Below are 15,193 nucleotides of genomic sequence, written 5' to 3' on the forward strand. Positions count from 1 at the left end.
CTTCATCCACCAGTTCAACAGCAGAGCGTTCAGGAAGGTAATGACCATGTATCAGGAAAAAGAAAACAATCACAAAACCAACCCAAAGCAGAAAGCCAAGCAAAAGTCAGAAGTATCCATAGATAGCACCATGGACGAATCACATAGTTATGTTTAAGTCACATGGAGAGCTTATGTGCTTTTGATACAGCTGCTGCGCAGATGATGCTGAAGTGTTTGAAAATGAATAGTTGATGTCGGCAAAATAACCAGAAGCAGTTTTTGCAAAAACTGGAGCCAGTGCAGATGAAAGAGAACTGTCAGATATATCCCTTGGAGGTTCGTATCAAACAATTCCATCCATTTGTGTTAAATTTGAATAGTATCATTCTGAATTTTGGGCATTTGTCGATGTGATGTGGTTACAGGAATGAATGAAAAGTCATTTTCTGCCCTCCCCAAAATCACGGAAGTATCTTCATCTCTATTGAGTGCTTGTAGAGATACATTCTGAATGGCAGTCAGAGGGGTGCAGGAACTACCCAGGAGTCCTCTTGGTCTACAGTGCAGAACTGGCCACATGATGTAATTTGACATTGTCAAATGAAATGGAGCGGTTTTCCTTAGAGCTTTGCAGAGGTAGAAGAATGACAGTTCTGGTACTGTTTTTTGCCAGGACTGGAACTGGTATGGTATATGATGGGCAAATTTCCTTCTTTACAGCAATTGTTTCATGCACTAGATCCCCAACTTTAGGAATCTAGCAGGTGGATGTTGTTGGCAAATCCCTCATTCCCAAGGGGGCGGCATGTGCAGATGGGTTTTCATAACGGAACTGTTGCAATTCATGTAAAACAGTGACACGTTTATTTAGGTCAAAAGGTGTTTCTGCAGCCACTGCGCCAGAGCCATCAAATCTGGGACCTACATAGGTATCCCAAACAGGACTTTGTATGAGGTGTGTCCTTCCAAAGACCTTCCTGGCAGATTATTTAGTGCTTTCTGGACTCCATACAGGTGGTGCAGCCAACTACGACCCGTACCTAATGCTCTAGCCGTTAAGGATTGCTTTAAGTCTCTGTCTTTCCGCTCTGCAACTGAATTTCCCTCGGGATGGTAGGGAGACGAGAAATGCAGTTGAACACCTATCGTAGCCATAGTGCCCCTGAATGCTCTGGAGGCAAAGGCAGAGCTCTGGTCTAAGTGGAATGCTGCAACAGCATATGTCCCGATGAAGACTTGCAAATCTTTAATAACAGTTCGAGCGTCAGCCGATCTTTGTGGCCATACCCATAGAATTCATGAGCATGAGTCAACACCGACTAGAATATATTTGTATGCACCATCAGGTTGTAAGGGACCACAATGGTCCAGGTACACACGTTGAAGTAGTTTGTTTGAAACTAAGAGGGGTGTCTGCGGTGGACATTTGAGGGTGGACCCTTCAAATTGTTAGCAGATGTCACAGCAAAGGACATACTGTTTAGTCTGTTTGTATAGACCTGGTCACCCATAGCGTTTCTGCAATAATGAGATGATAGCCATTACACCAGCATGGGCAGAAGCACCCCCCTTATGCGCTGCTTTGGTTGGGCTGAGCCAGCAGTATACATGATGATTCAATATTGTTCGAGAGGCAAGATGATAGTGGACATGGGGTATTCAAGTTCATATTGAAGAAATTCTTGGGTCTGAAGTTTTGGATCAAAAACATAATCAACGCCAGTGGCTGTCAGAGAGGTCGCCCATTGAATCCAACGTGGATGTAATGCTTTTGCGTTTTGTACACTAGCTTTGGTAACAGGCCCAAGGGCTGGTATTGGGGTGATGGAAATGATGCGTCTCCCCGGGCAAGAGGTCTCTCCTTTATGACAGCCATTTGGACAGGAGTCATTATTTTTCCAGTGGGTGCAAAATGCTATTCAGCTTTAAAGTACAAATGAGATTTGTATGCTATGGGTACGGTGCCACCCTAATTGAATGTTACTTAGGTGAACCTGATGGCACAAGGAATTACCCTGATCACCAAGTTTGTTTTATTTTCACATGTATGTCCAGGTGTCAAATGTTTGCATGAGAAATCTGGACGAATTAAGTCAGAGAGTTTATTTTTTATTTTTTTTATAAACATTTTTATTGAGTTTGTATAGTAACACCAACAAGCCCAACAGGTTGCAGTGGCAGTGCGCACACCAAGCATTACACCAGATTAAAGAATATAACAGAAACATATGATCAAGAAATGTCATTGAGGATTAGGGCACTGCACTTAATAGGTAGATATTACCCTGTACCCGCGGCTTCTTCTCCCCAGGTCACCATCCATCTCCCCCACACCTTATCATGTATATCGGGACAGCCCCTTGCCTCATATACAAGCTTTTCCTGTTGCGCACACCAGTCAACTCCTCTATGCCATTTCGCCACTGCCGGAGCGGTCTCTGATTTCCAGTGTGCTGCGATGTCCCTCTTGGCCACCAGACAGGATGTTCCGACAAAGACCCGATCTGCTCTACTGGAACCTATCCCCTCAAGGACTCCTAAAAGGATTTGCACCGGGGCAATCTCCACCTCCGTCTGCAAGATCCTGGCTATTTCTGCCACTATCGCCTGCCAATAGGACACAATGTGCGGGCAAGTCCACACTATATGGAAGAAGTCTGCGTCCGGGCCCCCGCATTGTGGACAATCAGCCTGGGTTCGGAGGCCCATTTTGTATAGTTTCATAGGAGTGAGATATGCAGTGTGTTGAAAATAAGTCTGTACTAATCGGAAATGGGAGGACATAGCTAGCATCCTTGGAGCCATCCGGGCGTCTCTCCAGTCGTCGTCATCCATTGGGCCTGTCCACCGCTCCCACCTCCCACGAAGCTTGTCAAGATTCTGTATTGTGTTTGTAATCAGTGTACAATATATGCGTGACACTCCCCCTTTGCCCAGGTGCCCCATCAGCATCTTGGCCTCAACAGGGCTGAATTCCGGGAGGACCATCCCAGACTGAACATGTACATGCAGTGCATGGCGGAGTTGCAGGTATTTGTGGAACTGAGAGCGAGTAAGTAAGAACTGTTGTTGAAGCTCCTGAAAGGACCTCATGTGGGATCCCACCCAGATGTCACTGAGCGAAAGTCAGAGAGGTTTTATGCGTTGTGCATATTCTGGAATGTATGTTCTGCCAAAGTTTAAGAATCTGAGCCATGACTGTATCTTCTTTATGGAACTGGGAGGTTGTAATTGTGCACATTTTTGTAGAAAGTGAGTGCCAGGCTCTTTCCCTCATCTGATAGTTAATAGCCTAAGAAAAGGACACTAAGAAAAGCAATTTTTGCTTTCTTGAAATTTAATTTATAGCCCAGAGCGTCAAACCCCAGAACAATGCGATCAACCCCGGCCACATGTTTGTTGAGGCCTTCATCTGTGAGAAAGATGCCATCCACATAGGACAACGCCTCAGGATAGATATCATGTAATATTGATGTTACAAGGGCTAAGAACAATCCAGAACTGTTCTTATACCCCTGAGGGAGGCGACAACATTTCCTTTACGAGCCAAGCACTGTGAATGCACTTAAATCCTTGCTTTTGGCACTAGATTTTGGCTGAGAAAACTATTGGAAATATCCAAGGTTGTTTTGTATTTTTTTGCAGTATATTGTTAGTAAGTGCTGTGTGCATTTTGCATTGCAAATCTGTGTGTATGATTGTTAAGGTGTCTGTAATCTAAGAATATTCTATTGGAATGGTCCGTCTTAGCTATGGGAAACAAAGGGTTAATCATTGGAGATACGTAGGGTTCAATCATTCCCTGAGACTGGAGTTGTGAGACTATTTCTCTTATTGGTGCTTTAGTCTCATGTTTAATAGGGTATTGTGGTTGGTTCTGTGGAGCTGATTTAATTGGTATAACATGGTAAGATTTTCTACCTCAACCCATATGGTTGTGGTGCAGCTCGGGAGCCTGCACCAACGCCAAATCTGTGGCGTAAGCTTCTTTTACTGCATCTGGAATGATGCCTGCGAAAGAAGGCAAAATTAAATCTTCCCCTTGTGGGAGATTATGCACAAATTCAGGTAGTCAATATTTTTCTGCCAGGAGGCTGTCATAACTAAGCGTTACTGTTCCTCAAAATATAACTTTAATAGCGTGCTCTATGTCCCCCTCAGTTAGAATTTTCCGTTTGTAATCCTTATTTGGGGGGAGGCACGCCTGTCCGCAGTTTCGACTTCAAGAAAGTTGTTAGTTGCTATCACATCCAGAAGCTCTTAAAGATTCTGGTGAACTATTGTGACCTCTGCCGCGATGTCTATCAGAGTCACTGTCCACGTCCTGTTCTTCATGAAAGTTCTCAATATGGGTGGGATTTTTTTTTTATTACCGTCAGGATCGCAAGCATTTTCTTTTTTAATTGAGGTTTTTTTTGTGGAAGATTCTCTTCCTTTTTGATTGAAACTTCAGACGAGCGTTATGAGTCTTTTCTGGGTTTTTCACACTCATTTCAGTATTCTGACCGCCCTCCTTCTTACTGCGTTTGTCGGGTGAGTTCTGGAAGGAATGAGATTGGTGAGTGTCAATATATTGGTATCTATCTGGAGTTTTTAAAGTTTCCCTATTTTCAAGGTCTCCGAACTTATTATCTTTGTTCAGCTTTTTTTTAAATCCCAGCTTTATTTAGAACCCTCTTGTGCTTGGTTGGTAGAATCCTTATTGCATTTACCCTGTAATTGTGGTTTACGTGGTCTGGCTCCGAGACTATCCCTAGCTATCGTGGCATGGGTTTTGGAGATAATCTTAGGCAGCTCAAATTCTTGTTCCTGTTGAGGAACATCCAAGAGCCACTGGTGTACTGCCAATGTTACTTCTTCCCCCTTAAGATTACTTAATATAATTGAGGACACTGTGGCAACATTGGCCATTAATTGCATCCCCAGGTCCAGGGCAGGGGCAGCCCTGTATTGGTCATGGATTTGTCTTAACACTTCCAGAAGATTTGCAAGTGGTGGTGTACCATATCCGATAGTGTAGAGAGCAGCAAATATTGCACCCCAAGTGGCACAATTGACCATTGAGGGAACCATCCCAAAGGGCAAGTAGATTGTGAGAATTCTATGGTTATCTCGGGGACCCATATGGGGAAACACTGCGTTTGGTGGGTACCTTACCCGTTATTGAATGCACAGTTACAGAATTTATCCCTGCTGTAGCCAAATGTAGTTGAGCAGCCCTCGCAGGGGTGGTGTTTAAGGTCCGCATTACAAATTGTATTAAGCGCCCATATATTTCTACTAAAAGATTATATAAGCGGCGTAGGTCTGCTACTAGCAAGTTTCCTGCATTAGGATATGGTGTATATGTGGCCAATTCTGGCAAAGTAGGACATTTATAATCTTGAAGGACCTATTCTAACGTTTTGTAGAACGTGTGGTAGGGACAATTTTGGTGTACTTGATAAGACAGTGGTATTTCTGAATATGCATATGGCCAGTACTATGCAGGTATATTTGCTATTGTGTAATGGTGAAATATATGTGAGTTCCCATCTACTGCTGGAAAGATGATTCAGAAATAGAACTTTTTTGTTCTGTAAGCATCGTATGCCTCAACCACAAATGTAACTTCCCCGCCTCATTAGTGAGCTCATGATTTAATAGATGTTGTGTGAGAAGTTGTATTATGTTTGCAGCAATTGCTACCTGTTGAGGGTCCGCCATATTTAAAAATGGTTAGTTCAGAGATAGAAATGCCAATTTGAGAGTAATTCGTTTTAAGGTCCAAGCTAGAAAAACCTACAGCCTAATACAGGTACTACCTGTTTAGGTGAGGAGGATATTGCCCTAACACTACAGACATCTCCGTATAAGGTGATTAGGGTGCCTCTAGCATGTAAAGAGAGACACAGATATTCAGGGGATCCGTAAAGTTAATGCCCAACTAACATGCCATGTCGTAGGACTCTCACCATGAAGGTAAGATTGCTGTTTTTTGGCGGCAGCACCACAGCGTGTAGGCAACTGAATCTATCCTACACCATCTGGCAGCTGTCGTCCTAACCCTCTCAGCTAGCTAGTAGCACCTCACCCAAACCTAGAAAGTAAAGGTGATTTGTGGCAGCCTGACACAGGACACTCTGACTCCTCAGGAAAGTTGTGGCATAACAGATCTTCCCCCTTTCTCTCAGTTACCTAAGTCTCACACATTTGAAGACGGAGAAATGTGGGAGTTGTCTATATATTTTATTGAATTAACTGCATTCTATGTAAAAAAAGATTGAGCTTCAATTATTAAGAAAATTAAAATACAGTATGATTACTATTGCAACCATGAACGTGAAACAAACAAAAAGTCCCAGCATACTGTCACACCAGTGAATATAAATCCCTACCCACACTTCTAGCCTCTACATGGAAGTATAGCAGTGATAGCCCTTTCTCTGAAAGGAAGCCCCTGCCCCATACCTGAATAATAAGCAGGGGTTTGCCTGTGATCTGCTGGCAGGCCAAGTTCAGCAGAGCTGCAAGGACATGACTCAGCATGACATGGCTGGCTGGAATGTCCCCTCTAACCTTATTTTGCCAATGATGTGTTTTTATAATAAAATGTGTTGTCTTCTAAGAACTGTATTGACATGAAAATGCGTCTTTCTGTGTAAGGTTGAGTCTGTACTCTTGGGCAGGCAATACTTGGCTGTTTATCATGTACAACCTTGAGCAGAGGCGCAAGACGAAATGTCCTGCAAAGGGACTAATAGCCAATGTCTGCGTGAAAAGGCAGCTGATAAAAGTAATAAAACATCCACACTAAAATGAAGCCATGCTAAAATAATGAAAAGGAAAAAAATAACTAAACTAGGTAAAAGGGCACATGCCGCAGGCCCAAGGCAAACTGCTAAAATGTACCCACATCACTATGCCACTCCACAACATTTCACTCTGAGTCACTTCACTCAGACATTCCACGCTACTTTAATCCACTCTATGCCACTTCACACCACTTTATTCCACTATGTGCCATTCAACAATACTTTATTGCACACTATGCCACTCCGCCCTGTGACACTGTACACTCCTCCACTTTACAACATGCCCCTCTACTCTACACAATGTTTTCTACTCTGACACTGCACTGTATGAAATTTCACTTTGACACTTTACTACAATTTATGACACTCTATACTACTCCACTCCATGCCCCTTTACTCTATAACACACTGCACCACTCCACTCTACTCCACAGTGTGTCACTCCATCTGTGGTCCTCTAATGTACATACTTTACTCCACTCTATACCACTCCACAACACATTAATCCATCCGGGCTCCCCGGGACATAGCAGGAGCTGGCCCGAGGGTTTGCTGGTCCCCAGGGCCATCTATGGCTCATCGAGGAGGTCCTCGTGGCCCCCCCTCCAATGAACATAACCCAGGGAGACAGTAGTCCCCTGGACTTGGGGGTCTGAGACAGACCCCCTAATTCTTTTATTACAGCACCAGGGAGGTGGCAGTCCCCAAGACAGCGGGGGACCACGCACCCCCCCATCAAATTACTTTAATGCCCCGGGGAGGTGACAGTCCCCGGAGCAGCTGGGGGGGGCATGTGGCCCCTCTGCATCAAATTACCTTAAAGCCCCTGGGAGGGGGTGGTCCCCGGGCAGCGTGGGGACCACACGCCCCATATCAAATTACTTCAATGCCTCAGGGAGGTGGCGGTCCCCAGGGCTGGAGGCTGGGTGGCCCCCCCAAGTTAAAATTAACAATGCCCCCGGGACTTGGCCCACCCGGGGTTTGAGACTAACGAAGCGCAGGAACCTGCGCATTGTTTTTTTAAAAATTTCACCAAATCTGCGTAACCACCTCAAATTGTGTTGAAATAAAAATAAAAAAATGCTTTTTAGCTCTGGGGTAAGGGCTGAAAAAAAGCAGCATGTGGTCTCCCGCGCTTGCTTTTAATTTTTCCACCAGGTGGGCCCGGTCCCGGAGGAGGATTCCTAAAAAAAAAGAGGGGAGCGCCCTCCTCCAAAGACTTACTAAAGCCCCAGGGACCTCCATGTTCCTGGGACTGAATATTACAGTATCAGAGGGGCCGAGAGGACCCCTCCCCGGGCCCCGGTCCCACTCCCTCCCTATGGCAAGAATTAGAAAGTGAATGTGGGCCCAGTGGATCCCCCCAAGCCCCGCCGACCACCACCTCCCTGGGGCTATAATATTATAATATACAAGGGTGCCGAGTGACCCCCACCCCCGGGATCACCACCTCCCTAGGGTGAGAAACAGAAAAGTAAATGGGAGGTGGGCGCGGACCCCCCAGGCCACGGGGACCACCAACTCCCCGGGACTAGAATAATGTAATAAGCGGGAGGGCTGCGAGGACCCTCCCCCCCGATGGCCTTGGGGCCCACCCTGGGGCAAAAAAGAAGTAAAAACAAAAAAAAGGAGAGGAGGCTGCACGGCCGTGTATGGCCCTGGGGACAGCCGAAACCCAGGGCTGGCTCCTGCCAGGCCCTGCAGCCAAACTATGCCATGCACGGCCAAAGGCTGTGCATGACATGGGGTTGGGTGGTTATAGCGGGTTGGCTGCAGGGCCTGGCCTCAGGGTGGTGCGCACGGCCAAAGGTCACGTGTGACACGGAGTCGGGTTCAGCCAGCCTCTGCTGCGCACAGCCAAAGGTCGTGCATGGCGCAGGGTTGGGTGGTTATAGGAGTTGCCCGCAGGCCCTGCAGCCAACCTCTGCCACACATACCTTTTGGCTATTCGCTGCAGTGGTTGGATTAACGTATACTAATTAAAATTACTTTACGTTAAACAAACAGAGAAATTCACTGGAAAAAAAACAAAGGTTACAGAGACTTTTTAGTTAGGCTCACATTTTTAACTGTTGTGAGGTTATTTTAGCATCATTTTATGAGTGCTATTTTAGCTATAGGCCTACAGCTTGTGCCCTTTAGTTTGAAAAATAATTAATTTCATTATTTTAACAGAAGCATCATTCTGTGGCGATGTGTTCATTTTTTCATCTGTTGTTCACTCTGTTTCAAAATTGTTGTAATTTCTTAGCATGACATCTTCAATGTGTGCTTGCTCAAGGCTGCACATAATAATGTTGTTGGTACAAAGCAGAACATCACATTCCCTGTTGTTTCATGGAAACATACGTATTCTTAAGTTAGGGCAGTATTCTCAGAACATCAGATGTTTTATTATAAAAACACCTCTCCACCCCCTATACATTAGAGGGAAATTCCAGCCAGAAGTTGCCATCACATGCGCTTCACTACAGTTGTCTGCTGACACTAGACATCTTTTCCACCTACATGGGAGAAGACTCTTGGGAGACCAACATCCCTCTTCGCTACTACCATATTCAGGTATGGGGATGGTGTCTTCTCAAGGGGTCCTGAAGGGTGGATTAGGGCTAACACCGCTGTGCTCTAGTATAGAACCTTAGTTGTGTGGGTAGGATTCCTAAAACCTAGCATTGTGACATTATGATGGGACTTTTCTTATGTTTCACTTTTTTGACAACACTCTGTTATTATCATGTTTCATTATCCTAATCATTGCAGTACATGCCTTTTTATCTAGGATGCAGTTGATTCAATAAAATTAATTGAACCATTTCCTGCATATTTTTGTCTCTGAATGTGTGAGACAAATGTAACTGGGAGAAAAACAGTAAGATCTGTTCCACCACAATTTTCATGAGAAATCAGAATGTCATACCACAAATCACCTCTCCTCTTGGGTACAGGTGAGGTACTGCTAGCTGGCCAGAAGGGTTAGGCTGACAGTTGTCACACAGTGTGGAATTGGAGTTAGTTCCTCACAATCCAGTGGTGCTGCCTCCCAAATCCAGCAGTCTCATTGTTATAAAGAGAGCCAACCCGACCACACATACAAAACCATAGAAATGCAGCTGTTAGAGTTACTACAACTTGTGTCCTAAGGTAACTATATCTCAAACCCTTGCCATGCACTGCTAATTCTATCAGATATTACTGCACTGATGACATCTTTGATAACATCATTGATAATATCACTGTAACATTTGCAGTAACATTATTGATGAGAAGACTGTGCATTGACTCTTGCTCTCTCTATATATGCTTCTAGCCAGAAAAAAGAAATCCAACTGTAAGGCAAATATGACACCATTGCAGCCAGAAAATAGCATGAGCACACACAAAGCAATCTGTACAACTGCACAAGGAAACTCAAATTTTATAGCAAAATTAGCTTTCAGCACTTCTGAATCAACGTACTTTGTACTTTTCAAAACATTAATGCAGGTAGCTACACAAAAAGCCATCAAAATAACCTTCAGTGTATTCCACCGATCATATTGACTCCTGTGGGGTATGACATTTGTGTTTAGATGCTAGTACCATGGCAAATTAAGGAGAAAGCTGAACCAGACTGCATATAAAAACATCAAACGTCAGTTTTCCATATGAACCTGAGTAAGATGTTGGTATGCAGGGCAATGGAAGTTGAGGAGTGTCATTAGGAAGACCCACCTTCACATCTTGAATTCAATAAGCCTTAAAATCAGTCCGCAAAAGTGATTCTACACACACAGGACACTGGATAGCATTTTACGTGTATGTATCAAGTTTATTCTTTTGTGCATTAAAATGTGTACAACTTTACAATACTAAAACACTCACTGTTTTGGATTTTAGAAACGTAATGTACAAAATGTATGTAAATACAGTATGGTCCTATTATTGATAAACTTTTTTCCCATCTCATACTAGCGTCGTCACAAGCTACAACTGGCGTTGAAGCCATATTCCCAAAAGCTTATAAAGGCACATAATTTTCTACAAACCCAATTAAAAAAACATAGAAGCAGCATAATTTTATTTTTTGTGTGGACAGCCAAGGAGTATTTTGAATAGTTAAAAACACAGCAGGTGTTACTAATCCCTGGTTAGTTAGTCCCTTTCAAAAGAACAAATGAGAAAAGAATAAGATTAAAAACATGTCAGTTGAAGTATTCTCTGAGGTGACTGCTGGTACACAGCTTCCAAGCATTGTAATCTGTCAGAGGAGAGTATCAATGCAGTGTCTAACAAGCAAGAGAGGGCACTTTTTACTCAACTTTGAGTTGTCTGGTGATCATGCGAATTCCAATGGGAGACCCTAAACAAATGGAAAAAAGGAGAGATGAAGTTTAGAATACAAGCAATTCTTTCATCATCAGTGAAAAGGGACTTATAATACCTATATACTTTTCCATTAGCACCACTTACAGCCTTCCACTGAAAGCACATAGAAAATCTGGGCGGCTACTCTTTCAGCGACAGCACCAGACACCAGTCAATGTAATGATTCCTTTTGTCACGGTGTGGGAGGTGAAAAGCATCACAGGAATGTTTTTTAAGTGTCTAGAAGAGGGATCAACATTTCCAAAACTCACATCACTTTTTTTTTTTTTTTTTTTTTTTAACTATTTTGTGGAAATGTTATGTGGCAGCCACTACTACAGAAAGTTAGTGTAGATGCCTCACTCATTAAGCAGCTTGTATTCTGACTGCATTATTTACATGTTCATATACAGCAACAGTTCTTTTACTTCTTCAGTTAGGCAAGTAAGCAATTTCTACTTAGTCTTCTAACTCTTATTCTTTCTCATGCAGTGCTATTTTTATCTTTACCTTCTATCCCAAATGCCTTTTTATTTCCATCTTTCTCATGGTCTCCACGACTTCCAACAAGCAAGCAAGTCCACAATTAATAATTAATAATATTTAACTATCAAACATATAATAAAATATAGGTTATTAAATATTTTATAATGAACTAAAATACAGTACATATTAATACATGAATTAACCATTATCTAATAACCTTGAGGTTATTTTTAAAGATTTTTTTTTAACATTAATTTATATTTACTTATATTTTCAAGTATTTTAAATATTTTAATTTTAAATAATTTCCTATGGGGTTTTCATTTAAGTCCCTAACTCCATTATTTTCTATGGGAGGTTGTTGCAATACTAGTGGTTGGCCATGGTTAGTGCTGGACTTCGTATGAAAGTGTACGTGAGTGAAAAACACAACCTTCCCTCCATTCCGAACTGAAGACTCACATCTGCCACTTATGATTTAAAACAAGACATCTAAGGAGGTATATTAATTCTGTATACATGTGCTGAATTAGGGATTGAGTGCTAAGGAAAGCAGCAAAACTCAGTGCGCTGGGAGCTTTGATTTTGAGCACATGCATACAGGAAAATTAGATGGGCCAAGTGATGTTATTTGCTGTAACCACCTATTTTATAGGGGACTGATGAAAAGGCATAGGTGTTTTCTGTGTTTCCTTGTCTAATGAAGTACTTTGTAGCATGATTGCTCCAATCCTCTGTCAGACCACCTTGACAATTTTTGAAAATTCTCCAGCACAACTAAGAGATTAACAAGGCCGGTTTCCTAGCACCACTGCTGCCACAATAGACACATAACCTTGACCTTTCCACCCTCTACAGCTCAGGGACTAGGCAGTGTTCTATATGCTCATTTTGAGGGTCTCAATGATTTGAGTGCCAACTCCACAATGACCCGTCAGCATACTGCTTAACACCCTCATGTATTTAAGACATCAACCTGAAATTGTTAATCACCACAACGTACAATGAAAGTGTTGAGGATTCAATAATTGAAAGCACTGACCAGAGCAGAGGTAAGGGGCATTCAGAGATGGAGCATGACAGTCTTACCTGCCCTCTTTCGTGCACTGGTTTTGGATCTTCTCCCTTTTGCCAGTGAGGAATTCTCCAACAGATCGTCAGTGAGTGGAGCCACCGCAGTGTCATTCTTTAGCTGCTGTTTCCCCCCATCTAGCGGTGGTGAATCCTCTAAGGAGTTTCCATTGATTGGTGCAGGGTCTTCTTCTTTTTTTGGTTGATGAGCAGCTGCTTCTTTGAAATGGGAATCCTCTGTAGAGACTTCAGTGAGGGAAACTGGCTCTCCTTTCTTCTTCAGCTGCCTTGCTTGCCCCTTCAGAGCCCGGGAACCCTTTGGAGGGGTTTTAGAGAGTCGTGCAGACAAGTCCTGCTTCTTTGGTGTTATCCTTGTCTCCTGCTGGGAATTCTTAGGAGGTTCTTCAGTAAGTGGAGTTTGCTCACCCTCCTTTTTTGCTTGCCTCTTTCTCCCCTTTTGCATCTGGGAATCTTTTGGAAGGTTTTTGATGAGTGAAGAAGACTCTCCTTGCTTCTTCAGCTGCTGCCGTGATCTCCTTTTCTCCTGCTGGGAATTCTTTGAAGTCTCTACAATATGTGCAGCAGGACCTCCTCCTTTGCTAAGTTTCCGCGTTCTCACTTCTTTCACCAGTGGACTATTCTTTGTAGAGCCTTTGACTGCATCACTTTTTGATCCCCTTCTGGGGCGCTGAATCCGTCCTCTTGTTTGTGGGGTGATTGAGTCCTGCAAAGATCCTTTTCTCTTCTTATCTGCAGAATTTGATAGCTTCTTCGCTCCCAAAACTGCCTTTTTTCGAACCATCATTTTCTGCATCCCCTCGTTTGCTCCTATGCTCTCCTCCTGACTCCCACTGCTTTGCGATTTCTGCTTCCTCTTTGGGGTGGTCACCTGGAAAGCAACAGCAAAATCTTAAAACACCTCCCCTCAGACCGATAACTAAGATAATCTATTTCTAACATAGGGTTATTCATGACTAAACACTTCAAAGAGAGCATAAAAAAGTGAAACTTCTTTTAATCATGCTAATCACTAGGTAAGCTGTTATGCTTTGAGAAGGACTAAAATTAAAAACAAAAAAAAGTTACTCACCTAAAAAGATGGTTCCTCACTTTTGGTATGTATGGGTCATATGTTTTCTCTCTTTCTTAGCAGCTCAGCGCGCTGCAAAAGAGGTAAATGCATTTTATTTTAGATATAAATGAGACAGGACTCAGCAGCCTGAAATGGTGGCCAGAAATTCATGGCATTAACTCGTATGGTCCCCACTGTACAATGTTAGTGTTGACAACTTTCAAGCCCTGGATGTCTGCTGCACAGAACTGTAGGGACTACTGGTTAAAGATAACTTGTTGATAGGGGAGAAACGAAATGGCTGGCCCCGGAGACCCATTCCAACACCTTAGTACTGAAGCATATGTCCAGGGTAGATCTATCATGGTATATGGACTACTAGATGTGCAGGAGATCTGCTTTGTAAATGTGTATGTGCTGAATGTAGATGACGGACAATTTTACTGGAGGTTAATGGAGCTCTTTGGGATGTACATGACGGTTGTGTGGGTGGGGGACTTCAATTGCACTCTTGATGGGGATAAGGACCAACATCCACCCCGGGTGCACCCAAAGCCATCCATGACAAAAAGCTTACTCAAGGTGATGACCAGATTGACTTGAGTTGATTCATGGCAAGAGATTCACCTAGACACGGGGATATACTCTTGCCACTCACAGATCCATAGCAAACATAGCAGACTGGACTGATTTCTGATATCAGGTAACAGCAGAACAGATAGATACAGCGTAATACCATTGTAGGTTCCTGTCTGACTACAACACAGGTGCCCCGGTCATGCCTGGGTCCCGTTGTGGAGATTATGCCCAGCAGTTTAGCAAAACACTGCATTTTGTGAAGGGGTGAAGGAGACGTTGAACAACTTTTTTGAGACTAACTGGAAAATGAAGGCTAATAGGACAAATAAGTGGGAGACACTTAAATGCATCAGAAGGGACGAGTGTATTGGCAATGTTGTCAGAATCTAAAACCAAGCCTGACAAGACTTGCAACAACTCGAAGACACAGTGTTGACACTGCAGTCAGGAAACCCTGGAGTCAAGTTTAAGGTGCTGGATGCAAAAAAAACACCTTGAAAGACAAATGGGACAAATTTGACAGGCTCACACTTCGAGAGCATAGACAGGCTCCATAGAGCTGGGGACAAACCTGGCAAACTGCTTGCATGGCTGCTGTGCAGTGAACAGCCACAGACACAGATTTTAACTCTTGCACAGCCCGATGGAATCTTGATTTCCACTCAAGCTACCATCACTGATAACCTGAGCAAATATGTGCCACAATGTATAAACGTCCGCTGAGGGACCACAGTCCCAGTTTTACATGGCAAAGCTTCCGTTGGCATGGATGAGCAAACAGAGGACCTGGGCAAGAGCTCTCAAAGGAAGTGTTGATGCTTGCACTCAGTGAAATGCCTTGAAATAAGACACCCGGGCTGGGTGG

General features: G+C 43.4%; 1 protein-coding gene across 3 annotated transcripts in view; it reads right to left on the reverse strand.

The window, feature by feature from the left end:
• Positions 1 to 10,563: 10,563 nt before the first annotated feature.
• NEIL1 (nei like DNA glycosylase 1) overlaps positions 10,564 to 15,193 on the reverse strand; it is a 118,432-nt gene continuing 113,802 nt past the window's right edge. For 2 of the 3 annotated variants that reach the window (XM_069222161.1, XM_069222159.1), the window contains exons 9-10: positions 12,696 to 13,566; positions 10,931 to 11,115 (exon numbers count right to left, since the gene is read on the reverse strand). In XM_069222161.1, coding sequence (XP_069078262.1) covers positions 11,066 to 11,115; positions 12,696 to 13,566 — 921 coding nt within the window. In that variant the 3' untranslated portion in view covers positions 10,931 to 11,065. Of the gene's footprint in view, positions 11,116 to 12,695; positions 13,567 to 15,193 lie in introns of all 3 variants that reach the window. The other variant, XM_069222160.1, reaches the window with a different exon arrangement.

This window comes from Pleurodeles waltl, chromosome 3_1 (genome assembly GCF_031143425.1).
Source record: "Pleurodeles waltl isolate 20211129_DDA chromosome 3_1, aPleWal1.hap1.20221129, whole genome shotgun sequence".
Taxonomy (NCBI): Eukaryota; Metazoa; Chordata; class Amphibia; order Caudata; family Salamandridae; genus Pleurodeles; species Pleurodeles waltl.